General features: G+C 35.8%; 1 protein-coding gene across 5 annotated transcripts in view; it reads right to left on the bottom strand.

The window, feature by feature from the left end:
- Positions 1 to 14,895, bottom strand: part of CLCN3 (chloride voltage-gated channel 3) — an 87,175-nt gene that overhangs the window by 31,074 nt on the left and 41,206 nt on the right. For all 5 annotated transcript variants that reach the window (XM_046656218.1, XM_046656222.1, XM_046656220.1 and 2 more), the window contains one exon: positions 1,491 to 1,648. In XM_046656218.1, the coding sequence (XP_046512174.1) occupies positions 1,491 to 1,648 (158 nt within the window). The remainder of the gene's footprint in view (positions 1 to 1,490; positions 1,649 to 14,895) is intronic.

Genomic DNA, 14,895 nt, shown 5'->3' with positions numbered 1-14,895 from the left:
ATGAGAATCCAGTAGTCTTTTATTAAACCAGATAATAATGAGATTTATAACAATGCCACTCCCTCACTACATATTTTTTATTTTGGAAAATACAGTCATTTTTCATAAAAATGTTTTTATGTTAACATGTAATGAATTTGTTGTTACTCTTAAATTAATTACTATTTTTTAAATTTCTCAGTTTTAGTATCTAATATGGTAAATATCAATTAATATAACAATATAAACTAAAGGTCCTTAGGTATCCTCAATAATTGTTTATAGTTTAAAAGGGATCTGAGACGAAAAGTTTGAGAAATCGCTGGATTAGAACACTGACTTCAGGCATTGTGTCTTATTTTCAGTTATACTCTATGTATAATGTTTCCAGAAAAGGTAAATACTGACTGATGAATCTCAGAAGCTGTACTTTTCATAAACAATATAATCTAATTCCAATTTTAGGTTAAATATATATGTATTCATTAATATGAAAATTATAACTAATTTGTACAAGCAGTTATTTTCATTGACAAGTAAATTTCAGGCCTCAAAGTTATAAAGGGCCTTTTAGAAGTGGAATTTTATTTTCAAAGAGATTTTTTTTTCTCTCTCTTTTTTTAAATTTATTTTTGGATTATATTATACCAGTAAGTCACAATCAATAATGAAAAGGATCCATAAATTGTACTTTTAAGTAGAAGTCATTCTTTTTTTGATTACTGATTCATTACAAAACTCAATATGCCATACATAGAACTGAATTTGAGAAATACCTCAGAATTTAAAACTGAGAAAAAGGATAAAAGAAAACAGCAGGAACCAACTCAGTGGCACAGCAGTTAAGTGCACATGTTCCACTTCAGTGGCCTGGGGTTTGCCGGTTTGGATGGCGGGTGCAAACATGGCATTGCTTGGCAAGCCATGCTGCGGTAGGTGTCCCACATATAAAGTAGAGGAAGATGGGCACAGATGTTAGCTCAGGGCCAGTCTTCCTCAGCAAAAAGAGGAGGATTGGCAGCAGATGTTAGCTCAGGGCTAATCTTCCTCAAAAAAAAAAAAAAAAGAAAACAGCAAAACCCTACAAAACTATCTCCTCAATATGTTTCTTCTTTTTGAATAAAAAGAATTATGTACAAGTTTCCTCTTTTGCCTTAGCTGCTGTGCTGCTCAAAGACAAAAATCATGCTGACTTCCTTATCTTGAACTTGGCTTGACCTTCCCCCCAACTCATGTGCCATTTTTCCCTTTCCTTCCTATTTTGTCTTATTATACTTCTTTGATTTTAAACTATGTCAAATCCTTTCCATAAAGATACCAGGTATAAACAAACTAAAAATAAAAAATTACATAGACAGAGAAAAAGATATATTACTTATAAAATGCAGAAGTTAACTTAAATGTACTTTAATGTATAATATATATTTTAGTAGCCTGAGATCATTGGCAGAAACATATTATTAAATGATCCAATTATGCACTAAATTTTAAAAATTACTGAAAACACTTACCCGTCTATGCCTTTCTCTATCTTTACATTTCTCTCGCACCCAATCAATAGTATGGAAATCATCATAGGTACCAACACCTGGAATTGGTTCATCCAAAAGATCCAGTAAGTGTGTAGAACTGTTAATGCTGCCTCCATTTGTCATTGTATAATGAGTTCCTACAAAGCAAAAAAGGAATGATGAGTATGTTTTATGAGAGACAATGGTGAACTACGTAACCTTCTTAGAAGTTCATTAGTAATTCATAAAGAAATAATATAACTTGAAATGATTATAATAAAATAGAGGAAGGAAGGTATTAATAAAAATTATCCAAAACTTGGAAATAAGGCAAAAAATTATGGCATGTCCTTTCAAATTCACACTAGAGTATCAAAATTAAGCCTGCTTAGGCCAGCCCTGGTCGCCTAGTGGTTAAGTTCAGCATGCTCCACTTCAGTTGCCTGGGTTCAGTCCCCAGGTGTGGACCTACACCATGCATCTGTGGCCATGCTGTCGTGGCAGCTCACACAGAAAAAGAGGAAGATTGGCAACAGATATTAGCTGAGGGCCAATCTTCCTCAGCAAAACAAAATAAATAAATAAGCCTGCCTAATAGTCATCTGATGTTCTGGGGAAGGGAACTTTTGTTTGATTTACTATTTACTATTGATTAGCACAAAGACTCTGCAAAGTTAGATAACGACTTATAGAAAATTGATAAATTGAAAATTACGACTTTATTTGTCAAAAATGTAAATGAATTCCATCTAGTAGAAAAGACAGTCCTTAGAGTTTAGTGTTGGTTTTGTTTGTTTTTGCCCTGTAAGAAAATTCCTTCTTTCACTGACTATATATATTTAAGTCTCACACATCCTCCTCTGAATCAGCTTTGTCATCAAGCTAGTTAACTTATTAGAGTTAAATAAATCTTTGACATGTGTTCACTACAGACTTTATATGAATGTAACAGACTAGAAGGTACTAGGAAGGGCACTGAAAGACAACTCACAGAAAAGAAAAGCAAACGGCTCTCAAATTTGAAAAGAAGTTCAATCTAACACACACAAAAGAAATGTAAATCAAACCCACAATATCACTTTCCTCTACCAGATTGGTAAAGATAAAAAAGTTGGCTAACGTCCTGAGTTGGCCAAGTTATGGAGAAAGAGGTCCTGCAACAAAATTATTAGTTTAAGTATAAATTGGTATAACCCCTTTGGGAAGGCAAAGCTACCAAAATTTAAAATACACGACACTCTTCAACCCAGCAAGTCTACTTCTAGGAATTTTTCCTGCAGTTATACTTGCACGAATCCATAAATTATGCACAGTGTGGGTAGAACATCTTACTATGTGCTCTACAAAAAAAAGCAAATACAAATTAACGCCAAAGTGTTCATAATCTAAGAGGTCAGCAAAAGAGCCAGAGAGTAACTATTTTAGGCTTTGGAGGCTATATAGTCACAACTACTCAACTCTGCCATAGTAGCGCAAAAAAGTCACAGACAATATATAAATGAATGAGTATGGCTGTGTTTCAATAATATTTTATTTATAAAACAGGGGAAGAGCAGGATTTGGCTCAGCCCCTGATTTAAAGTCTACAGCACAAACATTAAGAATTTTCTATATAAATGGCACTATACTAGACAGTATAGGAGACACAAAAATATTGTCCCCAACTTCAAGGTGCAAGTTTGGGGTTCCCAATCCAAAACACATTTTAAAACCAAGTTCCAATATCGAAGTGCTACAAAACCAATTTTAGTTGTGTTACTTATATTTACTTTGTTATAAGACTGTAGTCTCTAAAACTAGGTGGGATTAATCTAAGAAAACTTCCTAAAGAATATAAATTTTAAATTATAATTTAAAATAATAATGCTATGGTTTCAAAATAAGAGTTACAGCTAGACATTTGATGTTAGATATTTTTGTATCTATTTCTGAAAAAAGAAACATATGATGTGAATACTGTCTGTGAAAGATAGTTTATATTACTACCAGAAAAAGAGCTTGGAAAAAAGAAAGACTGGCTAAGGAACATTTATGGTAATCTAAGAGTGAAAATTATCGAACTTGAGTTCTTCCACTGTTAGTGGAAGAAAAGATGATACAACCATTCTGAAGGGCAATTTGGAAAGAGCTATCAAAATATAAAGCTTCTACTGCACAAAGACTAAAAGATTTCATTGAAACATTATTTGTAATACTGAAAAAGTCAAACCAGCAGAAATGTCTCATCCATTGATAATTAAATAAATTATGTACATCTATGCAACGGAATATAATCCAGTTGTTAAAGAAAACGAGGGAGATCAGCATATACTGATACAGAAAGTTGGCTACAACACATACAGTTTTAAAAAGGCCAAGGGCAGATCAGCACATTTAATATGAAAATTATTTTGTAAAATTTATTTTGGCTTAAATATTATGCTCACATATATGCTTAAATACAGAGAAAATAGTATGAACAGGTATGAAACAACACATTAATAATGGCTACCACTGGGAAGTATAATTGTTAGAAAAAAGAGGTAATGAACTTTCATTTTCTACTTTACCCTTCTAGATTGATATATATATTACAATGAAAATTACTTTTCTAAGTAAACACACACTATATTTTAATAGGGATGTGAATAGGGCTATGAAAATAAAGAAATTCTAATGGATCTAAGCATTATATAAATGAAAAAAAGCAACAAACTGCTACCAAAAGGCCCGATTCTAGTCCTGGACAGCTAAGTAACTTTGGACAAGTCATCTTTAAATATTAAATATCTATATGATATATGCTGTACCTTATAATAAAGACATATAAGCAAAGAAGAATTTGAAATTTTTCTAAAGCACTAAAAACTTAGAAAAGCTGGTGCATAATTTCAAACAGGTAATTTTAGCAAAAGTGATTACAAATTACATCTTCAAATTATGTATCAGTAATACAGATTTTATGCCAAAAATAATAATCTAGAAGTGCGTCATTTTAATGAAAATGTAATTAATTGATATTTGAGGAGTGGCACTATACTAATTTTTTTTTCTTCTAAATTTCCCCAGGTCATCCAGCTGGGTACGTGATGAACCCAGGATTTTAACCCAAGTCTTTCTTTTTTTTTTTTTTTTTAAAGATTGGCACCTGAGCTAACATCTGTTGCTAATTTTCTTTTTTTTTCTTCTTCTCCCCAAAGCCTCCCAGTACATAGTTGTATATTCTAGTTGTAAGTGCCTCTGGTCATGTTATGTGGGACACCAACCCAGCATGGCTTGATGAGCAGTGCCATGTTGACGCTCAGGGTCTGAACCAGAGAAACCCTGGGCCACCGAAGAGGAGCATGCGAACTTAACCACTTGGCCATGGGGACGGCCCCGCGCTATACTCATGTTTAAACAAACATTATAAAAATAAAACACAAGAAATCTGTTTATTTTATTCTATGACTTTTAAGGAATGGAGCAAAATTCCCAGACTACTCTTGCTGTATGATGATTTAAACCGACTTGTTCCCTTTTGTTTACAAATAAAGAAACTATTATAAATGTTAAGTCATTTCACAAAACTATCATGTGACAAAGCTAGAATCTGTCAATATAAACACTGCCTAGATTAGAGTAAGAGACAATCCTAAATCAATTGGAGGGTGAGGGGGAAGGGAGAGATGCACAAAGAGCCACCATGCCAAGACTAAGGACTAATTTTATTATTATTAAGATATAAGCCACATCGACTATACTGTACGTTGCAAGCTCTGTTTCTGAATAATTCAAAGAGGCAGCAGGAACAAGAATTAATAAAGAAAAAGTCAATATTTTAAACACTTTAATAAATACCGAATATTGTACTAATAAACAATGTTTATTTACTTCTACCAGATAGAATAGGGTTCTCTCTTATCTCCCTATGTAACACATTTGAATGTTTGCCTTGGAAAGGTGTAAAACCTCTAAAAGGAGAGTAGTATATTGATTTCCATGTTTTGGCAGCAGTACACCAGGAATAAATAATATATCATTCTTGACCAAGGGTTTCAAGGCCCTATCCCTGCACTAGCCCATGTTCATTTATATAGAACATACGCTCTAAACCTCATATTTAAAGCTTTAAGTGCACTAGCTCTTTCTTCTTCCCTCTATCCTGATTTTACTCAGTAATTTCCACTTTGTAAAAAGGTAACTGAAAGGCTACAAATTTTCTTAAGAAAAGGTAACTGGAGAATAAATATAAGAACATTTATAATATCTTGACAAATTTGAGAATCTCTGACTCTGCTTTCCATACAATAACATTAAAACTGATAATTTAAAAAATGTTTTTGGAGGGAAGTGTCAAAGCCTCTATGGCCTTCTGGTATGATGGCATCACTTCTGTGGTACTCTGGCCCAAAATGCATAAACTGAATCTTACAAGGAAAAACAAGATAAACCCAAACTGAGGGAAATTCTACAAAATAAATGGCTTGCATTCTTCAAAAACGTCAAAGTCAAGGGGCTGGCCCCATGGCCAAGCAGTTAACTTCACACACTCTGCTTCAGTGGCCCAGAGTTCACTGGTTCAGATCCTGGGTGCAGATCTACACACTGCTCATCAAGCCATGCTGTGGTGGCATCTCACATAGAAGAACCAGAATGACCTACAACTAGTATATACAGCTATGTACCATGGCTTTGGGGAGAAAAAAAAGGAAGAATACTGGCAACAGATGTTAACTTAGGGTCAATTTCCCTCACCAAAAAAAAAAACAAACAAAAAAAGCATTGCAATAGGAAACTGTAAAAAAAAGAAAAAAAGTCAAAGTCATGAAAGACAAAAAATGACTGAGGAACTCCTCTAGATTAAAGGAGACTAAAGAGACATGATAACTAAATGTAACACCTGCTCTGGATTATTAGATCCTGGACCAGGAAAAAAATGGTTTTTTCCTATATTAAAGGACATAGTGGTAAACCTGGCAAATTTAAAAACGGTCTGTAGAATAGATAATAGTACTGTATCAATGTCAATTTTCTGATCTTGAAAACAGTACTGTGACTATACATAACGGAATGTCCTTTCATAAGGAAATACAGACTCAAGTATTTATAGGTAAAAGTACATTATGTCTGCATCCTACTCTTTAACAGTTCAGAAAAAAACTATCTGGTGTATACACGCACTATATATACATACTGGTATATATTATGTATTACACAGAGAATAGCATATATAACAGCAAGAGACAGAACAAGAGAGAGAATGAACAAATGTGGTAAACTCTTAATATTTCAGGAATCTGGGTGAAGGGTATATGGGATTATTTGCACTGTTTTTCAACATCTGTAAGTCTGAAATTAAAAGAAAATTTTTGTTTTGTTTTGTTTTTTAAAGATTGGCACCTGAGCTAACAACTGTCGCCGACCTTTTTTTTTCTTTCTGCTCTCTCTCCTCCACCCCCCCCCCTCGCCCCAGTACATAGATGCATACTTTAGTTGTGGGTCCTTCTAGTTGTAGCATGTGGGACACCACCTCAGCATGGCCTGACGAGTATTGCCATGTCCGCGCCCAGGATCTGAACCAGTGAAACCCCAGGCAGCCAAAGCAGAGCACGCAAACATAACCCCTCAGCCAAGGGGCCGGCAGCAAGAAAATGCTTTTTGAAAAGTCTACTATGATATTTTTGCAAACTTCATACTTTTTCCCCCTATGTTGCCCTTATCTGGGTGGAGCTGAAGAGACATGGACTACTGATTTTAATTATTACTCTTCTATGCGAAAAAGAAAAAGAAAAATTTCTATACCACTTAGCTAACATGCATCCACACAATATGTCACCAGCTCCATGATAAGAATTTTCTGCACCATGAAGATAATAAGCAAATGAAGCATGTATTCCTCCAACAAACTTATAAACCAGGAAGAAGAAAAGTAGAGACTACCGTACTCATTTTTGAGGGAGCAAAAGGTACAACACCACAATAAACACTTACATTAGCTATGTGTCTTGCCTTCGGTGACTTTCAAATAATTATTCCATAGAAACTACTCTGACATCTAATTTACAAAACTATACAGTAAGTCAAAGTATCTGAAAACCACAAGTAAAGGATTCAAACTGTTTAAATCACAAGACCCTGTGGACCAATGTTTGGTATTTTGTCGTTTTTATGTTGTGCCCCTTGGTTCTGGGGCTGCCATTGCACGTTCGAGTGGGGATTAGCCAGCAGTTTGTGCCCCCAACAGACTGAAGTTCAGTCTGTGCCCTCATGACTATTCTATCAGACACAGCAACGGTGTTTGAAAAAAGTACAGTCATGTGCCACATAATGACATTTTGGTCAACATCGGACTGCATCTATGACGGTGGTCCCGTAAGATCATAATGGAATTGAAAAATTCCTGTCATCTAGTGACATCATAGCTGACATGACATCGTACTGCAATGCATCACTCGCATGTTTGCAGTGACGTGGGTGTAAACAAACCTACTACACTACCAGTCGTATAAAAGTATAGCACGTACAATTATTTACAGTACGTAACAGACGGGAATGTTCATGGTTCATTTATCTGCTTATAAGCAAATCTATGATGAAAAAAGAAACAAGCAAACCACCATGGACATGTTTCTTAAAAAACTGACACCTCCTCAAGAATAGCCTCAGGTAAGTCCTTCAGGAGGTCTTCCAGAAGAGGGCATTGTTATCATCCTGTTATTGCCCCTGAAGACCTTCCAGTGGGACAAGACGTGGAGGTAGAAGACAGTGATGATCCTGAGCCTGTGTAGGCCTAGGTTAACAAGTTTGTGTCTTAGTTTTTTGTTTTGCTTTTTTTTTTAATTGACTCGCTCTTTATTTTATTTATTTTTTTTTATTTTTTTTTTTGAGGAAGATAAGTCCGGAGCTAACATCTGCTGCCAATCCTCCTCTTTTTGCTGAGGAAGACTGGCCTTGAGCTAACATCTGTGCCCATCTTCCTCTACTTTCTATGTGGGACGCCTACCACAGCATGGCTTGCCAAGCAGTGCCATGTCCGCACCCAGGATCTGAACCAGTGAACCCCGGGCCGCCAGAGCGGAACGTGCGAACTTAACTGCTGCACCACCGGGCCAGCCCCAGTGTGTCTTAGTTTTTAACAAAAGAGTTTAAAAATTGAAAAAAAAAAAAAATTTTTTTTTTAATAGAAAAAAGCTTACAGAATTAGGATAGAAAGAAAGAAAATATTTTTGTATAGCTGTATAACGTATCTGTGTTTTAAGCTAAGTACTATTACTAAAAATATTTAAGTTTATAAAATAAAAAAGCTGTAATAAGCTAAGGTTAATTTATTGTTGAAGAAATAAAACTATTTTTTATCAATTTAGTGTAGCCTAGGCATACCGTGTTTACCAAGTCTACAGTAGCGTACAGTGATGTCCTGGGCCTTCACGTTCACTCCCCACTCACTCACTGACTCACCCAGAGCAACTGCCAGTCCTGCAAGCTCTATTCACGGTAAGTGCCCTATACAGGTGCACCATCTTTTACCTTTTACACAGTACTTTTACTCTACCTTTTCTATGTTTAGACACACGAATACTTACCATTGTGTTACAATTGCCTACAGTAGTCAGTACAGTAACATGCTGTACAGGTTTGTTGCCTAGGAGCAATAGGCTGGACCATATAGCCTAGGTGTGTCCAGTAGTGGGCTATACCATCCAGGTTTGTTATAAGTACACTCTATGATGTTCGCAAAGAGATGAAATCGCCTAGACGCATTTCTCAGAACGTATCTCCGTCATTAAGAGACGTATGACTGTATAGGTGGAAACAGTGAATGGGCTTCTTGTTTTGAGGGGAGCCCACAGACATAGAGATTCACTGTTTCCCCTCTAAATTATTTCTAAAAGAAGTTTGGGTCCTTCTTGTGACTCTTACTATCAAACTGGCTTGGATAGTAACCAAGACGGATTTTGGTATGAAAATAAAATAAAAACTTTATGCTAAGATAGAGCTTTTTAGAATATTTCTTTGGCTCTGATAAATATAATTAAATAGAATCTCCAGGAAGAGAAAGGCAGACATTTCAATCTGGCTTTAACCTCTCTCCTTTTATCCTGTTTCTTACTCATGGTACTAGGTTATTACTGACAATTGAAAGATATCATATTGAACGTAATTTTTTTAAATTTAAAATCTGTTATTGCAAATGGATTGCTAAATAAAATTCAAGAATCAGCTAGCTATAAAGAAAAAAGAATCCAAACTTTTACTTTAGTGTGTGTGTGACACTTCACATATTTTCTTTTATAACTTGTTCTGCCAAACATGGAAATGTGTGTAGTACAAAGAAGGAGAAAAAGAAAGATTTTCTATCCTACTCTAAACTGGGTAGGGAACATTCACTTCTAATAGGATCATAGAAATGCCTACATATCTCACATTATGAGTGATTTTGAAGGTATTGTTTCCTAATAATAACAATGGTTTTTAAATATTAACGTATCATTTCTTTGTGAACAGTTCGCTGCAACCTAGATTTGCATAAAGTTAAACTTACATATGTAAAACTGAGATGAATACAAATAAATTATATATGTATGTTAATAAACTTACATAAGCAACATTACACATTATCCAACTTCACCTCTCAACTTCATCTTATGCATGAATGAAGCATGAATCTTGCAGATAATGCCACAGGCACAAATTAAAGTTCTCTCAGACATAAAGTGCATCTCTCTTTCTTTCCTAAAATAATATTTCAAGGGTTGGTCAATTAAGGAAATTATAATACGACTTTCCTAAAGCTGATATCTGGAGGGGAGCTCTAGAAGACAACAAAGTTAGGGGGCAAAATAAAGGTGGTGAGGCTGCACTTCCCTTATTATGCCTTTCTTTGTCCTCAGTAAAAGCTCTTCTTATAGCTGAATTTTATTAACACAAAATGACACGATTTACCCCGGACTTCCCACTTCTCAAAGCATATGCAGCTCTCATTTATTTCTCCGTGAAGACAGTAGTAGAAATGTACCAGAATACCTTTAGGAAATACCGATCAAGGTTCCCTACCCATCACTATTTCCTTGTCCTCTCCACACATCGTCCCTCTACCAATTTAGTGAGACACCCAGTGCCACTGGAAAAGAAATACACAGCAGAACACAGGGAACAAGATTCAGTATTGTGGCTTCTGAGTTCCAAATTGAGGCTTTTTTTTTTGAGGAAGATTAGCCCTGAGCTAACTACTGCCAATCCTCCTCTTTTTGCTGAGGAAGACTGGCCTTGAGCTAACATCCATGCCCATCTTCCTCTACTTTCTATGTGAGATGCCTACCACAGCATGACTTTTGCCAAGTGGTGCCATGTCTGCATCCGGGATCCGAACTGGTGAACCCCGGGCCGCCAAGAAGCAGAGTGTGCGAACTTAACCCCTGCGCCACTGGGCTGGCCCCCAAATTGAGGCTTTTGAAACCCATAGAAAAGGCAAAATTTTAAAAAGCAATACCTTTGAGTTGTAAGCGATGGGTTTCTGCGTCAAAAGGCTTTAAGTAAAAAGGCTTAGAGTTTCTGAAATGAACCAAGGACTGAAAAAAGAACAGATGAAGAACCAATTCTACACAGCTACATAAGGTTTGCTGGGGAAAAAGGAGAGCGAATTGAGTAAACAAGAGTTGTAATAGTTAATTGGAGATGGGCCTCAGCCTTTACTATTTTCTATAAGCAAAAAATATAGACAAGATCATACTAGCCACACTTATGTATAAGTTTTTCATTACTTAGCACACTTTCTAAAGACCATTTCATATCATTAAATGCATATCCACATCATTTCTATATTTGCTGGAGCATACTATAATTTAAACAGACCTTTAGGTTAGTTTGTATTACAAACAGTACTTTCAATGAACATATGTGTACTTAGTCATCCTCTTTCCCAATTAATTTTTAAAATTTTAACTTTCTCTTGTTCTTAACTTTTTTCCCAACCTCAGGCCCAGATATTTAACAATAATAACCAAGTATACCTCCAAACTTAAAATAACCATATTATTCAGTAACTGTTCTCAGATTAGGGTTATTATTTGTGTAATGGACCCTTATTGTTTCTGCCCACATGCCCTTTCCCGTTCATTCTGTAACAAAACCCAATTATTTTGAGGAAACTTCTATCCCTCATCTCATGTGGTAAGGGCGTCAATCAAGGTATGCTCCTCTCTCAGCTAAGAAAAAGGCACCCAACCCAAGTCAGACTAATCAAACTCCATCTACTGGAAATATAAATCTTGGACAGAGTGATAGACAGGAGAAGCCTATTAATTTTAACAACTGAACTTCAAAAGGACATAGGATAGTTCCTGCTACCTAGAGATCACCAGATCCTGGATTGTAAGAAAGTATGACTTGAAAGTATCAGCTCCTAAATTTAAGACAAGAAAAAAATCAAAAACTTTTCTGGAGGTCTGACTACAATGCCAGACCTCAGACGCCAGTGACTACTCTTCTACCTAATGGCTGAAAAACAGCAACAAAAAAGACTGGAAAAAAGATCACTTTCTTTTCCGAGTGACCTAGTAGAGAAATTCCATGACCTTAATGCACTCTGAGGTCAGAAGGACCTAGAGTCAAATTCTAGCTCTGCCACCTATTAGCTATGTGATCTAGCATAAGTCAATTACTAACCTCTTAGAGGTGCCTGGCTTTTCTCATACACTTTTAGAGTATTCTGTGTGGACTGGAGATAAATCACGTAAAATAGCTAGCAATATTATCCTGACAAATAGTAGGAAATCAATAAACACAAGCTAGTGTTTCTGTTAAAATATTTTGGCATTTAAAACTTCATCAGGCTGTATTATATTACACATATGGTATTAATCTTAACCAAAAGACCGACAATATGACAAAGATGGGGAAAAAGAGAGTTACAAATTTGAGTAATGAGTTCTTCTACAACTGTGTATTGAGCAAAAATCCTACAGATTTTTAATATATAACTTAACTCATTACACTTGGCATGGATACACAAACTTCTAAAATGTATGGTCAATGACTAACCTTTCCATAAAATGGACATTTTATAACTCAAATATCACCAACAATATTTCATAGTTCAAGTATCACCAACACTAAAACCTAAGCAAGTAGGAAAAATTATCCAATCAATGATCTGTAACTTGCTTGAAGCGTTCCTGCAAAAACAACTTTATTGATAAAAAGAGTTTTGGCTTTGTTTATTTTTTCCCCAGATAATTTTATAAAATTCAAGCATACTTATGTAAACAAAAATTCGTTATTTACTAATATCTGTGATCCAAAGTTTCAAAATTATCTGTAGGAAAATAAAATTTAAAATTGTTCATTATTATTTAAATAAATATTTTTACCAATGGAAAAAGAATAGTCTTTTCAACAAATGATGCTGGGACAACTGGCTATCCACAGGCAAAAGAATGAAGATGGATCCCTCCCTCACATCGTACATGAAAATTAACTCAAAATGAATCATGGGCCTAAATGTAAGGGCTAAAACTATAAAACTCTTAAAAGAAAACATAGGAGTAAATCCTTGTGACCTTGGGTTTGGCAATGGTTTTGCAGATAAAACACCAAAGCACAAGTGACAAAAGAAAAATCAGGTAAACTACACTATATTAGAATTAAAATAATCTTTCCCACCTACAGGCCAGACATTGTTATCTATCTCATATCTAATAATAACCACAAAACAACTAACACTTATTGAGTACTTACTGTGTGCCAGACATTGTTCTTAGCACTTTACACACATTAGTTCATTTAGTCCTCACAAAACCCCATGAGATAGGTATTACTCTCTACTTTATAAATTAGAAAAACACGGCACAGGAACCAGCCCTGATGGCCTAGTGGTTAAAGTTTGGTGCACCCTGCTTCGGTAGCCTGGGTTCGGTTTCCAGGTGCGGAACCACACCACCGGTCTGTCAGCACCCACGGTGTGGCGGCAGCTCACTCCTTAGAAGAACTAGAAGGACATACAACTACAATATACAACTATGTACTGAGGCTTTGGGGAGAGGAGAAACAAAAGAGAGGAAGACTGGCAACAGGTGTTAGCTCAGGGCAAATCTTTCCCAGCAAAAGAAAGAAAAGAAAAGAAAAACATGGCACAGAGAGCTAAGAAATATGCCCAATATCACACAGCTAGCAAGTTAGTGGAACAGGGACTCAAACACAACCAGTTCAATTCCAAAGGCATTTCTTACCACTATGCAATACTGTCTAAAAAATAATTTCGTGATTTCTTGCTCATATGTTTTAAGCTATGTGGACATTCTTCTCTCCAACTATGTTAGGAACTGTTAGGTGGTGCCCTCTCCCAAAACACTTGTGGACACGCACTTAGCTTTCAGACAATTAAAACAATCCTATCCTTCACCATCATCATCCCTCTCTGCCTTTGGTTCCAGATCCCCTGTTCAATATTACTTACAATGTTGCAGTAGTAGTCACAGGCACTGCTCTGCTTCCAGCACTCACATCCCTATGCTTTAGCAGAGGTCTGCGACAATAATATATCCCATTCTCATCCTCAGGTTGTTCCAGACTCATTTTAGGCCACAGGAAGCCCATTTTAACCCCAGGGAGAGCTAATTACCCCCTAGGTGTGTACTTAAAAACTGGTTTTCAAACCTTTTTGGCTGTGGCCCACAGCAAGAAACATTTCTCACTGGCATAGTTTACAGATTCATACCTACCCAAGTTTAGCATATTTACTATTTGGCATATACTCTGATATTTTACTTTCTATTTTCTCTCTTTCTTTTTTCTTAAATACTGGTCACAACTCAAGTGATTTCATAATCAACATGCTGAAACCTGCAATTTGACAAACACTGACCTAGAGAAATACAGACATTAATGAAATTATGTGCTTTCTCGTAAATGAAAACCTTTATATTCCCTCCCACTAACCCTCAATATATATTTGTTGAGATGAGCTAAAAAAAGTACTTAACTGTTGCACCTTAAACTGAACTTATTAGTAAATTCTACAGTCACACATCTTCAGCAGCCTAAGTCTCTTCTCAAAGGAGAATATTCAAATAATAGTTTTACATGAAAAATTAGGTACATATTTCTTCTAAGACTGTTACTTACTACCTCTGGGGTCAATCTCAAAAGAAGTGAAAGCAGTGATCCTTGCCATTTAAGCTCATAATGCAGATTACTGTCCTACCACACATATAAAACACACATCACTTTGTTTTCAATTATGGAAGAACGCAGACAGAAATCCAAAATTCTACACATTCCCTGACTACCCAGTTTCTTCTGTATATTAAGAGAAGGAAGTCTGGATCCCAATGTATTTTTTCCCTCCCTCTGTTACCTTACTGATAAGAAATGGTCATCCTGCTGAGGGAGGGGAAAGTAAATGCTGTAAGTTGATAGGGGAAGTTCCAGAATGTTGGCAGACTCC

Source organism: Equus quagga, chromosome 3 (genome assembly GCF_021613505.1).
Source record: "Equus quagga isolate Etosha38 chromosome 3, UCLA_HA_Equagga_1.0, whole genome shotgun sequence".
Taxonomy (NCBI): domain Eukaryota; kingdom Metazoa; phylum Chordata; class Mammalia; order Perissodactyla; family Equidae; genus Equus; species Equus quagga.
The sequence above is the reverse complement of the archived record's forward strand: the minus strand, read 5'-3'. Positions and strand labels throughout refer to the sequence as shown.